The following is a 16,181-nucleotide window of genomic DNA, read 5'->3' as shown; positions in this document are numbered from 1 at the left end:
TAAGAGACTATTTAGTATTTATATATATATAGATGAAAATCGTAATGAGTTAGTTGGAAATTCAAGAACAGTGAAAAAACTTCCAGCCTCCACCGGAATTCGAACCCGGGCCTTCCGCTCTGTACGCGGACACCCTAACCACTAGGTTATGGACGCTGATTGTATGTCCAGAGGTTCGAAACCGGTAAGGAAGGTCGTAATTCCACTGTAGGCGTTTGTTTGTCACCTGTATCGAACAATACTACTTCTGTTTTTGGTGACATATTTTGCTTTACTCTAGAGATCAAACATGGTGCTAACCAACTCGAAATCATTTGTGATTCCTAAAGCCGGATCTCGAAAGATATACTTTGAACAGACTTTATGTTAATGCATGGAGGTAAACGGCGAAGGCAAATGAATATATATATAAATGAAAATCGTAATGAGTTGGAAAATCAAGAACAGTATAAATATATGTATATATATATATATATATATATATATATATATATATATATATATATATATATATATATATATATATATATAAATATATATATATATATATATACATATATATATATATACATACATATATATATATATATATATATATTTATATATATATATCACTATATATCACTATATATATATCACTGTGGTTGTTTTGGTGCGTATGTTTAAATATGTATGTTTGGGGGAGTAATTTCTTAGGCCTAAGCTAGATTTTACTTATTTGAAAAAGTATTTCTCCCAGTTAGAAGGGTGGGCTACTTAAATGTGCTTTAAGACATTGTTTATACACTGCACACGTAAGGGATGGGGCTGGAACCCTGTTATCATTTGACAGGACCGTGTCAGGGGGATACGTACATCAGATTTCCACTTACTTACAAATAAGCCTACGTTAATGTCAACGGCTGAGCATTATGCGTTATTTCCGTTAGCTATAGGGACATGTTATATCATTTCTTCTAATTCCATTAGTCAGTCGTGTGCAACCTCAAAGTTCTAGGCACGTATTGAAGGAATAGCGGTAAAAACAACACAAGGTTTATTTTAACCGCTCATCTCGTATGATGTCGCACTAAAAGCAATTGCTCCCATTGACTATCACGCTAAACTGGTCACTTTTCAACAGATACAAGTTTCAACTGACATGTTCTATTCAACATAGCCCGTGGCTTAGGCTATCACAGCTCAGTAAACGTTGTTTTTTTTTCACAATGACTATTAGATTTTTCAACTAGAAGTTTACCATAGTGCTCCCCTTTCCATCTGCCATCAGTGCTCCCAAAACCCATCTGCCAGCTCTCGCTACGGAATCTTCTTGTTCCACCCACTATTTCCTAAAGTGCCTCCAGATTTTTAGAACATCAGTAGTTTATTTCATTCTCTTCAACATCCAAGCATCCAATAGAATGCCCAAAAAATCAATACAGTAGGTCACTTTAGGGCTATATTCCCTCTCAGGCGGACGTGCACTTCTCAAATTGCTGTGTGAAATTCATATGCAAGATCGCGCGTTTGGTTGGTATTCATTAGTTTTGTTAGAATAACAATTAACGTAGAGAGCGCCTAAGATTTAACCTGCATAAAACAGTCTAGCAGTCTTATGTAACACTACGGTTCATAAATATATTTATTACATCTATGTGCTTCATGTAGGCCTATCAGTGTCATTGTTAGCCCGCATATCAATGCCCCAATGTTTTAACAAGAATATTGGGGCACTGTGAATATACGTATATACCAAGGTTTACTAGGGGTTGGCGCTCCCGGTCCACTACACTGCTCACCCACTCAGGTCATGATGCCCCCCATCCCCAATGGGTACCTTTTTTACATGTTAACAAATTATGAAAACACAACCCTAACAATCAATTTACACTTACATTCCCCATTTGGTTTCCATCAGCATATATAGGCTACAGCTACCACCAGAATACCATAGCTTGCTTTTACATCTTCAATTACCCGTGAAAAAATAATGAATAAAACCACGAAATGCCATATATATCAAAAAGGTCCAAAACAGTAAAAGCATGTCCAAAGTAGTATTGCCTAAGCATGTCCAAATTTATAATAACATTCCACACTACCATAACTATGTCAACAAATTATATGATAATTTCCAAAATAAAATGAGAGAGTTCGAAAAATCCTCTGAACATGTCGAATGTAACTGCTGACTTTAATTTTGTAGTGAACAGTTAGGCTTTTTAATTCACGACATTTTTTGCAAAATGTCCAGAACAATATAGGCATGTCCAGAATAATATAAGCATGTCCAAATTTATATCAAAATGTCGAAACTAATATAAGTTTGTCCAAAAATAATATGAGCATGTCCACATTGATATTAGACTGTCGAAAAATTGTATGAATTTGTCGGATGTAACTACTAACTTCAACTTTGTAATAAACATTTAGGCGTTTGGAGTTACACCATATGTTTGAGATATCGATTTTTTTTTTGGTGTGCGGAAAAGAAATACAGCATATCAAGCGAAATGTAACACAATGTACAGTTAATCCACTACCTTCTTAATGTATTTGTTTATATGTTAATGACATTTCGGTGGTGAAGGATTTTATTTTTCGAGATAATATTAGTTGAGTTGCATCAGTTGCATCACTGATCTGCTTTTGAAGACTTATTTCCACTTTTCCATCTTGAAATTTAGTTAAAAAGTGACAGTGAAGATTGAAGGTGGGATACCCCTAGCGTAGGCTTACTTTTTAGAATCATGGGCTAATGTCTTACTGCATTCTTGTTAAGCAGCAAGCATGGTAACGGTAATGAAGTGTCCGATTCTCCGTTAAAAAAAGTTAAACAGTATGGCGGTTCATTTTCACTGTCGACATGCGCATGTTAGATAACTTTGACTAGTTAGAACGTTTTTAGCGTAATGGTCTTGTATTTACATATTATAGACCGTGGGCCGAAGTCCAAAATCGTTTAAGTTCGTTGCAACAGAGAGAAGACTACTAAAAAATGCCATTATAATTATGAAAATAATATAAAATCACCATTATCGCTTGTTCCCAGTTGTCACACGTGCACATTTTTGCAGTTGTTATTAATAACCGTTACCATTTTAATCAAATTTGAGAGAGTTTATACGGCGAAAATACAGCGTATGAGTAACCAATCACAATCGCGTCTAGGGGCTTGTGCTATACTTTTTAACATCTGGCAATATTTAAACATGGCGTCAACTACTGATAAGGCGGCATGTCGAACGAAAATGAAATTAGAATGCATTATCCACGTTTCAAAGACAGCCTCAGGGAAAGTGACAGCATTTACCAATATCTCCAAAGCTAGAGTAATCAGATGTGCAAAGGAATGGAAGGCTTTATGTGTAGAATTAGGGGATTTTGCCAACACTGTTTTGTCTGACAATGTAGACCTCAACTTGACGTTGGACACAACAAAGTGCGGGTATCATCGGCAATGTTATATGAAGTTTACCGACGTACCCAAAATCTCCAGGGCTAAATCGAAACTTACACAATCAGTTGGTGAGTTGTTTGCCGTATTAAAGTATTCTTGATATATTACATTGAAAATGAATGCTCTATTCGACTGGAAACCGTGTCATTGGAGCTCGTACAGTTACAGTAACCACATTCGTTCTCAACTAGCCTAAGCCTATGCAGTAAGAAAATGTACACAGCTCCAGCTAACGTTAACTAAACTGTTATTCAATTGCCCAGGCTCTGCTGAAACAAAAAGGTTGGCTGAATGTACGTTCTGTGTACAATTTGTCACAGGAACAAAGCGGGTTGCTGGTGCTGGTAAGACTTTGCAATATTTTTTTTTCCTTGGTATGGTCTTTGAAATATGCTGTATTTCTAGTTGAAGATGACTTGTTTATATTTTTTAAACTAATGCGAATTAAACCAACTGAACAGTTACAACCCGTCTCTTAGATACAGGCCTTCAAGTAAGTCACAATCACAAAGTATACATATTAGCGTCATCCTAGGCTCAATTCAACGAAACTGTTGTTGAAATATCTTCTTTATTTTCTGTCTTGCAGAGGATTTACCAGCTCAAGTTGATACTGCAGATTTTGGAGACTTCACACACAATGATCAATCAGGTAAGATTTCCGTCTGTTGCCTTCAAATAGAGTGCAAATATGTACGTGTTGGAATATAGGCCTATATACAAACTTATGATACCGTAATGATGCAAATCGTTGCTCTTTTAACATACATAACTGCTTGTAGTCCCTTTCCACGTGTGAACATATCTTTCCAAAAACCGACAACATGGGTAAGTGAACAGACATGCATACTGTCTTGCTCTTTAAATGTATTTCAAAGAAAATTTAGGTGCATAAAGTAAATAGGGAGGGAGGAGGAGGGAGGAAATAATTTGAATTGTATATCAAAAAATTCATGTGGAATGATCATTTTACAAAACTCATGGTATGCAGCATAAGTTAGCATATTTTATTTTGAGCATTATCAGTCACTGTTTTTATTAATGTGGAAATTTATTGTAATGTTCATATCTCTTTTTAAACTATCAATCAGCTACGCAACGTTGAAGTAATTGAAGGCAACTTTTAATTACTTGAGGTGAAGTAAAGAAGACCTCTTGTGTATCACAAATACATATTAAATAAATGTTAATCTGCTCTGTCAATATAATCAATGGATCAAGGACATGCCCCAAAGCTGCTGAGATCAGTCCACACACTACACCGTGGCCACATTATGCCTCCAGTATGCGTAATATGTCAGAGGGTCAGTTATGTAACTAAATCTCTAACGAAGAAGCGCAGTAAAGAAAGGCTAGTAGAATGCCAGACGGTTACAGCTGGGTCCCTGCAGACAGCTGCACAAATCAGGAATGATGACAAGCTATTGCTTTATATCAGAGATCATGATCTGGTGGCACTTGAGGCAAAGTACCAAAAGACTTGTTATCAGCTGTATGTGAAAGTCCTTTCTACACAAAAGAAGCAGGATGGTGTGCTTGGTATAAAACAATACCAACAAGCCTACCAAATTTTCTGCCATGATATTGTCGAAGAGAGAATTGTGAAGAATGCGGAAATATTTAGACTTACCAAATTGTTGCAAATCTTCAAAGGTTATGTCAAAAAATTGAAAATCTAGATGATGCAAATTATAGGACATATTCTTTTCAACACCGGCTTTAGGGATCATATCCCCAACTTGTCTTCCTGAGGCCTTCAAGGAAGAATCTGAGTTGTTTAGTTTACGGTGACAACTTATCACCTGCTGATGTTGTAGAAGATCTTCCATTTGAAGACGACAATTCATCGGAATCTTCAACAAGTGACACTGCTGACATCCATACCCTCTGTGAAGATTCCATCACCAACATCTATTGGGGACTTGTATATGTCTGCCCAGAATTTGACAAGTTCAGTCACACAGAATCACTTCGAGCCTATGGAATGGCCACCAACAGCAGCTGCTTTAAATTTCGCTAATGCTGAACGTATTATACCAACTAAGCTTTACAACTTCCTAGCTTGGGTCGTTGGTGCTTCCGAAGAACCAGTCATCACTAGCAAAGTAAAAGTTGAAGACTTTGTTCACCATAAATTACTTTCTGTGGCTCAAGATGTAATGCAACTTGCTTTCAAAGGAAAGAAAATGACACCAAAGTATCTTTCCATTGGTATGGCTGTTCGCCATATTACTGGATCAACTGATAGGACTGTTGAATGGACTAGGTCAATGTTTCTCCCATTCTGTGGTGCTTGAACATGACACAGCCTTAGCTCAACAACATCTTGACCATACGGATGCACTCCCATCTACTATTGTCCCTGGTGAATTGTTGACCTGTGTCTGGGATAATATTGATTTTGGAGAGGAAACCCTCACTGGAAAAGGCACTACATAAAGCACCAATGGGATTGCAATCCAGCGAGGAAAGCATGACCTGTCAGGAGTACAAAGAGTTCCGCAGTACGCAGAAAGCAGCGTTAGGTCAAAGCTCCACCTTCTAACATAATGCCATATTTTGGTGTTAAGAAGCATGGGCCAAGACCTTGCGGTGATCAACTCGAAGTGGGGGAGAATGTGAATCTCCAGAATATGGCACGTCTCATCGACTTAACATATAATTTGCTGAAAGCAGAGTATGGTGCAAGTAAACCCACTTGGACTGGTTAAAATATTGGGTTGTGTCCATAGGTGCCAGTGGTTTCTCAAATTACATACTTGCCAGTGATAAATGCAAGTCCTACAGAATACAACACATTGCACAATGTGTTGCAAGAAAGCTTGAAGATCGCTGACAAAAGTTCTGTCAGCACAGTGGTAGTGGTCATGGATGAAGCAACATTTTTTTTTGCTTTATCCAGGTTGCGTTGGCTTGCTTTCCTGGACACACTAAATGACCAACAAAGAGAAGAAATCAAGATGGTTTGGCTGACTTACATGAAAGTTATCTATCTAATACCATCTTAGATTTTGTAAGAATGGATGAACTGAAGATGCTTCAACAGCAATTTCAGCGGTTCATAAGCAGTGACAGGGGTGTTTATCCAACGTTTGCCTTCTGGAGTTCATATCTGGAAATGGTTCAACCTCTGCTGCTGTTCCTCTGTGCTACCATGGAGGGCAATTCGGAGCTACATTTGTCGACTGCACGCTCAATGCTACCATGTTTCTTTGCATGTGATAAAGTTCATTACTCACGGTACCTTCCTGCCTACTGGCCGGGAATGGAAAATCTCCCTGAAAGTCATCCTGATGTACATGAAAATCTGTCTGCTGGAGAATTTAATGTGTAAAAGGATCAGTTTGGATTTAGCCAGATTGCTTGTGATCAGACATGCAACAAGGACACAAAAACACAGGGTGGTTTGACTGGCTTTACCCTGAACAGAAGTGCGGTCCATCGCTGCATTTATCGAGCCATGGGAGAGCTGCCATCACCAAGGAGTGTCAGACAATGGCAGGAAGTTTTTACACTCAAGGAAGAAGGACCTTGATTGGACAAGAATCTGTAATAACGAAGTGCACACCAACTTGGTAATGGCTATAGTTGAAGGTATGATCAACCCATTTGAACCTGATCAGCATCAACTTGTTAATATTTCCTTGGGTGTTGTTGCCACTGATGATATTTGTGAAGACCTACTTTCAGCTCAAGAAGCTGGTGAAATTGCTGTGCAAGCCTACTGCAAAGAGAGATTGCAACAGGGTGACAAAGATGTGTTTGCTACACTGAGTAAATGTAATCGTAAATATTTGACATTAATGGTAAAAAAGGTGAAATCAAATCAGAAGGGTAAAGAAAATGTTTTGAAATCAGACCGTAATCTTTTTGCAAGACTGCTCCTGATTGGCAGTTCGCGTCAAGTTGATATTAAGGAAATGTTAAGTTACTCCTTAGGTATCTTTCCTTTATCTATTTCTACTTGTGAAGGAAGTTTGGTAAAGACCAACAAAGCAAACATGATGCAATTTCCTGAAGAGAAGGCTGATACATCTTTGTATGCAGAAAGGCCTCCTATGGAAGCTACATGGATTGTTGATGGTATGGCACTCCTTCAACAATTGAAAAACCCACCTGCAACATTTGGTATGTTAGCTAGACATGTTCTTGATATTCTCGTCAACCTAGCCAGAAGTAACAATGCAATGTATGTTCTCTTCGTGACCGATCGCTATCTGAATACAAGCATAAAAAATGCTGACGGGGAGAAAAGGGGTGTTGATGGTACAGAGATTTTTTGAATATATTCAGATGATCAGAGTGTACCCAAGCAATGGAAGAAATTTCTAAGTACAAGCACAAACAAAGAGTCATTGGTGAAATATGTTTTTCAGAAGTGGGCTTCTGGCGATATGGACCTGCATGGTGTGGTGATTTTCATTGCTCATGATCAAGATTGTCATCAAGTTTGTTCAACAGAGTCAGGAGTTGAGGGTAAACCTTTTCCTGCCCTTCAATGTAACCATGAAGCGGCTGATACCAGGATTTTTCTCCATTGATCTTATGCATCTAGTGTTACGAAGTGTAACAACATTATCATTAAGAGCCCAGATACTGATGTAATAGCTGTGTAATGATTATAGCTGTTGCAATGTGCAGTACCCTGTCTACAAGATTGTTTTTCAGTACAGGAGTAGGAAATAAGAAGCGCATTATTGGTGTAGCGCAAGTAGCTAATAACATAGGAACAGATATCTGTTCTGCATTGATTGGTGCCCATGTTTTTACAGGGTGTGACGGTGTTAGTTCTTTTCATGGTAAGGGTAAGGTAAAATGCCTAAAAGTACTTAAGTTTAGACCAGAATTTTATAACACATTTTCTTCACTTGGAGAAACATTTGATGACTCAAATGAGTTGTCAAAAACACTACAGTCATTTGTTTGTTGTCTATATGGCCAAACTGCATGCACAAATGTAAACCAGGCAAAGTTAAATTTGTTAAGACTTTATGTAAGGTGTGAAACTGGGATGGCTCCTACTCAGGATGCCCTGCAGAAGCATATTTTACGTGCAAACTACCAGACTGCCATACACAAGCTATGCTTCAAACAGTTTGAATTTGTTCAGTGCGGATATAAAAAATCAAAATGCCGAAAGAGTATTTGTTCATGTGTACAAAGTGGACTGCCGTGTACAGATCTGTGCCGTTTTTCTGAGTGATAATAAGTTTGATTTAAATGAAGCTGAAGAGGAGGAGGTTGATACTGACGAAGAAGTTATTTAAGTATTAAATGCTTAGTTATATTATCCAAGACCTTCAAATTTGCAATTCTGCATGAGAGACGACATGATGGAAAGTTGCCATGTCTGAATTCCTGCACATTTTGATGAATATGTGCAATGTACTTCATAGGTCCTGTTCTATGAAAATGTATACGTACTGTAGCTACTAGATATAGTAAATGTTTTCAATTGTTAATTCAGTTTAACAAAATGGTAAATAGGAATTTTTGCACTGGTGATGGTGTTTGCCTGTGATGTCTTGGATTGTACAAATAATATTTTAAGTACATGTTCAAACTTGCATGTAGGCACACCAAATATATCTCTTTTGGTCAAAAGGGGTGTTAGCTTTGAAAATCTTGTTTTCCAAGGAATCTCAAACACAGTTGACTCTCTGAATGGTTATATAAAAATAATTATCATTGTACCACATAATGTCCTCATTCAGTGCAAGTCGAATGTCTTGTTCAAAACGTGTAACAATGACTAGAATACTGACATTGTTTATATGCCGTTGACCAAATATGCTAAATGCTTGTTTTTAGTTACACTTCTTTATTCATAAGGTATTGGCTTTTTATAAGGTAACTGTAAAAGAAATGCTTCAAAAAAATTATGAAAAAGATCTTTTGCAATAATAATATAATTCAGAACTGAAACTAACACACGTTTCTCGTCTTCTTTACATAATACTTAACGGTTTACATTGGAGCCGCACTCCCATATGTTTTCCTCATTTATAAACTAGATTTATACATATCCCCTCCTTACACCACCTCACCCTTTCCCACACCTTCCAAATCCCTTAACTTTGCCTCAATATTTTCAATTCAAGAGGGGTTTCAATCTCTGAAATTTTGGAGAGGGGTAAGATTTCAAGCACCATTTAATATATCCATGTCCAGCTACCAAACATAGGCATGGGATTTGCAGTGCATATGATTGGGCTGGGGAGAATGATGCTTGGCACATGATCAGAAGTTATAACAGATTTCCATATCATTACAATGAAAAGCATCGCGAAGTAATTTTAAGTATCATTTTTTGCATAGCAGTATGCAATGCTCTGATATACTGATATGGACAGCACCCTCTATTCTATTTTTAGTGCTTTATGACATTAGGTAGACCCCCCTCCCCACAAAACAAATTATCATCTTACATATGTTCAAAATAGCCGGCGGGACCTCAACAAGAAGGCAGATTCTCTTTCTGGTCCATTTTATGGTATTTGTGGCCTATTCTATTTTGTGCAGGATATGTATGGGGAAATTGCAGCCATTTTGACATAAAAACATTAATGTGCAACATTGACGCTTGTGAACAACTGATTTTGGAAAATAATACATATTGCTAATAAAATATAATGGGTTTGATGTAGACCCCGTGACTTTGAAACGAAGTTTAGTTTTTAGGTCACTTCTCCTACTTCGGCCCACGGCCTATTATGGATTATTTGTTTCACAAAACTGAAAAATAATGCAACATTATAATGTCACAGTGATAACTATGGTGTCAGTTGATACAGAGTAACTCCAAAGAGGTCATTTATAAGCTGAATTTGTTTTCGACATGACAATATAAAGTTCGATATTTAATACACATGGCGTAACTTCAAACGCCTAAATGTTCACTGTTCAAAGTTGAAGAGCGCAGTATCACTCGAGATTTTCCTATTATTTTGGACATGGTCATATTAATTTGGACATGTATATATAACTTTGGATATTTTGCAACATAAAGTAACTGAAAGCGCCAAAATGTTCACTTCAAAATTGAAGTTAAATTTTACTCTCTTGTGTTACTTTTCGACACTCTTAATATATTGGACATGTTAATATAATCTTTCGACACTCTTATATTATTTTGGACATAGTTATATTAGTTTCGTCATGTTTATTTAAATTTGAACAGGCTCATATTATTTTAGATATGCTTTTATTGTATTGGACATTTTTTAAACATATGGCATACCGTATAAAACAGAGCTAATAAAGTAACGTAGAGTCCTATTTTTCCCGTACAAAGTGGTTTTACAAATTTTGTTTCCTAGTTAACCTATTCTTTTGAAGTGTATTTTCTAAAACTTGAAATCTTGAAATAAAGAATGTTTAGATGTAAGTCACAAGGACTGGGAAGTGCTATTATCCGGCAATCTGGTGATTTTTTTGACAAAGCATTTCTTGCTACGCTACGATGGTGGCGCTCCCTTGGATAGTGTCATGATTGGTCCCTTTTGGGAAATGGCCCACCCACTAAAACATTCTTAGAAAAGATTCTTGGCATGAACGAACTTCAAAGCATCACTATGTTACATTTTGACGATATATACATAATGTGCCCCTTGGGATTCTAATCAGGCTACGGCCTTGAAGACCCACACATTTTTGTTTCAGTGTACCCCTTCTACCCAACATTTGTTCAAAGACTAATGTGTGTTTTTGTTAGCTGCCCTTTGATCAAATGCCCCCCCCCATCCCCACCCTTTCAGTGTTAGGCAATAAGACTAAATAACATTTCCTATGAAATTTTAGAGTACACGCGTGGATTTCTCTCCAAAGTATTGATCAATGTGTTATTGTTATTACGAACTCCCAGTCAATATGCTAAATTGGGTTTAACTTATGAAACAGGTTTGAACATGAACATGTCATGCTTATGATGAATTTGACATGTTGATTGACGTAGTGACATATTGCATTATTTCGACATGTTCATATGGAATTGTAACATGTTGATGTGAAATTGCACACATATTAACTTGGAGACTTTACTTTCGACAATAATTTATAATAAACGACAACATTGTAAAATAGTTAAACATAGACAGCGTAATAAATGATTTAGGCGAAGAGTTTACAGCTACTATGGTTGTGTATGCCTTCACTTCAAATGTTATATTTTTTTCTCACTCGAAGCAAATAGGTCGTTACGTAATTGATCCCAGGTCACATTAAACCTCGAGCCCTCATGCTGACTTTCGTGACCTCGAGCTCTTGATCTACTGCCTGTCGACGGAGAAGTATCTCGGCATCAGACCCTGGGTACAACTGCGTTAGCATTGGGAATTTGATCTAGAGCAGGGGATCCGACACGAATCTGATTCTCGGCGCCTTTTCAAGTATGACGTTGTACATGTAAGGGTTGAGATTATATCAGATAAACCCATTCTATGATATTTACTGTAACTATTAAAGATGCAACTTAAATGGAAATACTTACATGTGTACTCGTATTATCTTTCAAAGGTTTACATAGTTTATTCGGCTTTACAATCTATTAGTCGTCTATTTTCACTCTTTTTTTACTTCAAATTGAGGGATAGCTGCATAACATGATGGTCAAATTTGTTTCACAGTAATGATCTTAAGCTGGGCGTTCATTTTTAAGGAAAAAAGTGGTGGTATCGAATACAATTATTATAACGAAATCACATTGTGGATGGGTCCGATTAATGGAATATCCACAGTTTTAACACTAGCTACCGAATAACTAGAAAAGTCGAATAAATATAAGAGGTGTTGTCAATTATTGAACATGCTTCCTTTCCTTTTAATTTGAGCTAAAGCAAACTAGACACACACATTGGTATCCCTATCACTTAGAAGGAAGAAGTAATAAATAGCTAATGTAATGGATAGATAAAGAAAGTCTCACTTACATCACATTTAGATGCAATATCCAACAGCTGAATAGAAGATCTTTGGAGCAGCTTTCTGTCCCAATTGGAGAAAAGAAACAACTTCGAGCAGATCTCTCTGACACTTTTCTTGATGTCATCATCTATCTCTCCAGCTTGTTCCAGGATGCAGAGTATGGCGAACTTATCACTGTCTTTTCTTCCCTTCAAGTATTCTATTATCTTGCTCCCCACTTTAGCGCCAATCCCACAGCTGAATCGATAGAGGTATTGAAGATCGAATGGATCTATTTTATCGAGAATTTTCTTCACCTTAGTTGCATTTCTAGCAGCAGCAACTTTAACTACTAGTGCAAAAGATGCAAAATATTCACAGAATAGCTTGTGATAGAACCTTGCTTCGGTCTTCGTCTGTATGTGTTTATTAGCTGGAGTCATTTCATTTGTGACGTCTGCTACTTCTTCCTCAACCAAAATACCAACTAAGACATAGTGATCATAAAAACCTTGACCAAGTCGTTTACCGAGTTTTTCCCTACCCCATGATAGTTGTTGGCTTTCATTACTGAGGCCCTCAAACGCTACATTACTCAGTTTAGTATGCTCAATTTCATACTTACTCATGTGCTTCCTTGTGTGCTTATCCAGGGATTTCTTTCTCATGTGATTATGGAAACACTGTATCATGTGGCGAAAGAATTCTGTAACCGACTTGAATGTTTGAAAATATTTCTTATCGTGGGTCATGTGAGCAAACATAACAAAGAGGAGAGGAACCTGACATAAGTCGTCAAGTATTGGGTTAGCTTTCAAAGCGCGCTTAATTTCCTCAACAATCTTTTCGTCATCTCCAACAACCGCCTTACGAATGTACTGATCACGTGCTTTCTCGTCAAATCCAACTAATCTCACTCGCTTAGTATTATATCTGTCATAGTCCTTTGGAAGATATCTGGTTGTTAAGGATACGTCAAAATGCTCAAAAAGGTCATTTGTAATGATTCGGTCTACGTCACTTCCTGTACGTCTGTCCTTATCAGGATACTCGTCATACCCGTCCAGAAGTAATTCAACAGAAGAACATCTTTCAATGATATTTTTAATATCACTGGATTTGATTCTCGGTTCGTCTGCTAACAAGAAAAGTTTGATTGCTTTGTAGATAGATTTGATATTTCCAAGCTGCCTTAACCGGAGAAGAATAAGAATCTCTACGTCTTTCATAGGTGAACCTTCTACGCCGTTGCACCAATCATATGCAAGCTGTATGGTTACAGTTGACTTGCCATAGCCGGCCTCTGCCTCTACGATACGACGCTTGGATTTAATTCGGGAGTCTGTGAAGATATCTCTGTAAGAATCCACACGTACCCATTCGCAACCTTAATCTGTTGTTCCCCTAACTGAATAGAACTCTGTACCTCCTTCTACAAATACCTTATCTACACAATATAGTCTCTCCTTAATGTACGGTATTGGTTGGATAGCGTCGTATTGTGTTCTATATTGCCTTTTCAAGGCATTTACTAAATAAGCCGTTTTGTCTGTGAAGGAATATAAAAGTCGATTTTAGGTATGAAATTTACTTTTGATGACGTTATATATGTACATGCTTGCAGAAATAAATATAAAAATAGTATATGCCTTAAAGTTCTGAGGCTCATCCAAATCCTTATGCGAGTCTATCGAGAAGGTGGAAAACGTAACTTTTCCATTAGAAGTGCAACCAAATATAAGACCTTTGTGCTTACTAGATCATTTGCGAGTAGCAAAACACAACTCTTCCGGTGTTTGAAAATACGTGTGAAGGTAACCTTGATGTTTACGATCAATGCAAACTTGAATATATACTAAACTAAGAGTTCAGTAAAAACGAGAAGTTAATCTTATCATTCAGAAGAATAACTTGTAATGTCCCCTTTTATTTTATTTCAATTCTGATTTAGTTTCTGTTTTATTCTTTCTAATCAAGGGTTATCAAATATTGTCGTTTATATATGAATGAATGTTCTTATGTTGTGGAAGTATTTAAGTAACAAGGCTGAATAAAAGAAAAGGCGATCACATAATCATAGTTTATAGCAAAGAAATCACAGTAATTCTCACATAACAGGCCATGGTTATTAGATTGCAGCAATACATGAAACAAACCTTGCTCCCATGTAATTGTTGACGTCACGTTATCAGTTCTAACGACAAACGTGGGTCTTTCAGTTGACTGCGATGACGTCACAGAAGCTTGAGCAGCTTGAGCAGATGATGATATTGACGGTTCTTCATATCCAATGTCTTGTTCATCTGATGAATCCACCTCTAATGTTTTAAGCTTTGACCTAAGGTTTCCCATTCTCATGAAATGTCATCACCGAACTGTGTGAAGGATACCTTTGTGCATGGAAATATGGAAGTGTTCTATTTTATACGTTTTATTTGCAAAGCTCGCCCCCATTTGACAAACAGAAATGCTAGATACACAGTTTGGCAAGCGGGGAATTTAATTTGCACATTGCGTTATTTTTTAAATAACGAAAACTTTTTCTTTCGGCGTCAACGCGATTTCTGGGTGATATTAACCAACTTTATATTGGATGATGACCAATTGTCTTAATGTAACCAAGGAACCAAATCTAACACTACGGAAAATACAAGTGGTATTATAAATGCACTAGAGCAGAAAACGAAACCTTCCGCATGAAGCTAATACTCGACCACTGAGTATATTTGTAATATACCTACTATCGATAAAAGGGATTTTTTTATCAGACCACTAGAACTTGTATCTGATTTATATGAGTTTTTGTTTACACAAGAGATACCTGCGGACTGACACGATAGGATAAGGTTAACTTTCGGAATTTCAGTGAATATACCTTTTTCGTCACTGTTGTGTTGTGGAGGGGCAGGGTGGAGATTTATGAATTATTGCTTTCGAATGAAGAAGTTTCGTTGCTCTTCTGGTCATTGTTCTCAAAAACCACAATATTGACCACATGCAAGACACAAGCTTAGCAAGACCTATAAGATAGAAGACCTATAAGATCAGCGAAAAGTTGCAACCCAAGGGAGTGTTTTTAATGCGAAGTTTATATTTTCTGTGAATGTTTTCTTTGATTCATTGTCAGATGTAGGCAATTCACTGGTCATGGTTTTTGTGTATACAAAGTTGTTGAAATCATTGCTTCATTTATACACATAAAAAGGAAGACATTACTGACCCCAGCAATATAAATATTTTGTTTTTTTGGTCAATTACACCACTCTTTTGCAAAATGATGTTTACCTTACATTTCTAAACATTTGCTATTATTAGTTGATATTGTGTACGATTAATGTTGACAAAATAGAATAAACAATACGTTTGAGTAATATCGCGATATGCATTTATCATGCTATTGTATCTAGTTCAATCGAATAAAATCCAAAATTAATCAAAAAGCCAACAGATATATGTCCTGAACGTTTCCTTATCTGATTTATGTTTATTTGTTTGTTGCAAACAATCGTTCATTGAACCGAATCCATTGAATGAGTATGACCTTTCGGTTTAAATCGTAACAAGTTTGTCAGACCTAGACAATGGGTATAGTTAAGGAGTCTAAAATAATCTCATTGAAAACACTGTGGGATATGTTTCAGCAATATATTGACTAACCTTTACAATGAAGGATTTATTACATTCGAAATTAATCGGCATCCTTTGAATAAAAGAAGTTCCAACAATGAACAGTGTTCATGCAGTCACAAAAAAGTCGACGTCTTTATAAATTGTAACACTGAATGCTAAGCGCTACGGAATATGGCGTACGTGACTTGCTGTCGACCATTCATCCCAG

The 16,181-nt window shown here is 36.9% G+C and overlaps 1 protein-coding gene across 4 annotated transcripts in view; it reads right to left on the bottom strand.

Annotated features, from left to right (window-relative positions):
- Window positions 1-16,181, bottom strand: part of LOC139982685 (uncharacterized) — a 46,790-nt gene that overhangs the window by 12,981 nt on the left and 17,628 nt on the right. For all 4 annotated transcript variants that reach the window (XM_071995730.1, XM_071995731.1, XM_071995729.1 and 1 more), the window contains exons 2-3: window positions 14,500-14,733; window positions 12,370-13,892 (exon numbers count right to left, since the gene is read on the bottom strand). In XM_071995730.1, coding sequence (XP_071851831.1) covers window positions 12,370-13,572 — 1,203 coding nt within the window. In that variant the 5' untranslated portion in view covers window positions 13,573-13,892; window positions 14,500-14,733. The remainder of the gene's footprint in view (window positions 1-12,369; window positions 13,893-14,499; window positions 14,734-16,181) is intronic.

This window comes from Apostichopus japonicus, chromosome 16 (assembly GCF_037975245.1).
Source record: "Apostichopus japonicus isolate 1M-3 chromosome 16, ASM3797524v1, whole genome shotgun sequence".
In the NCBI taxonomy this organism is placed as follows: Eukaryota; Metazoa; Echinodermata; class Holothuroidea; order Aspidochirotida; family Stichopodidae; genus Apostichopus; species Apostichopus japonicus.
This window is presented reverse-complemented; position numbering and strand designations above follow the sequence as displayed.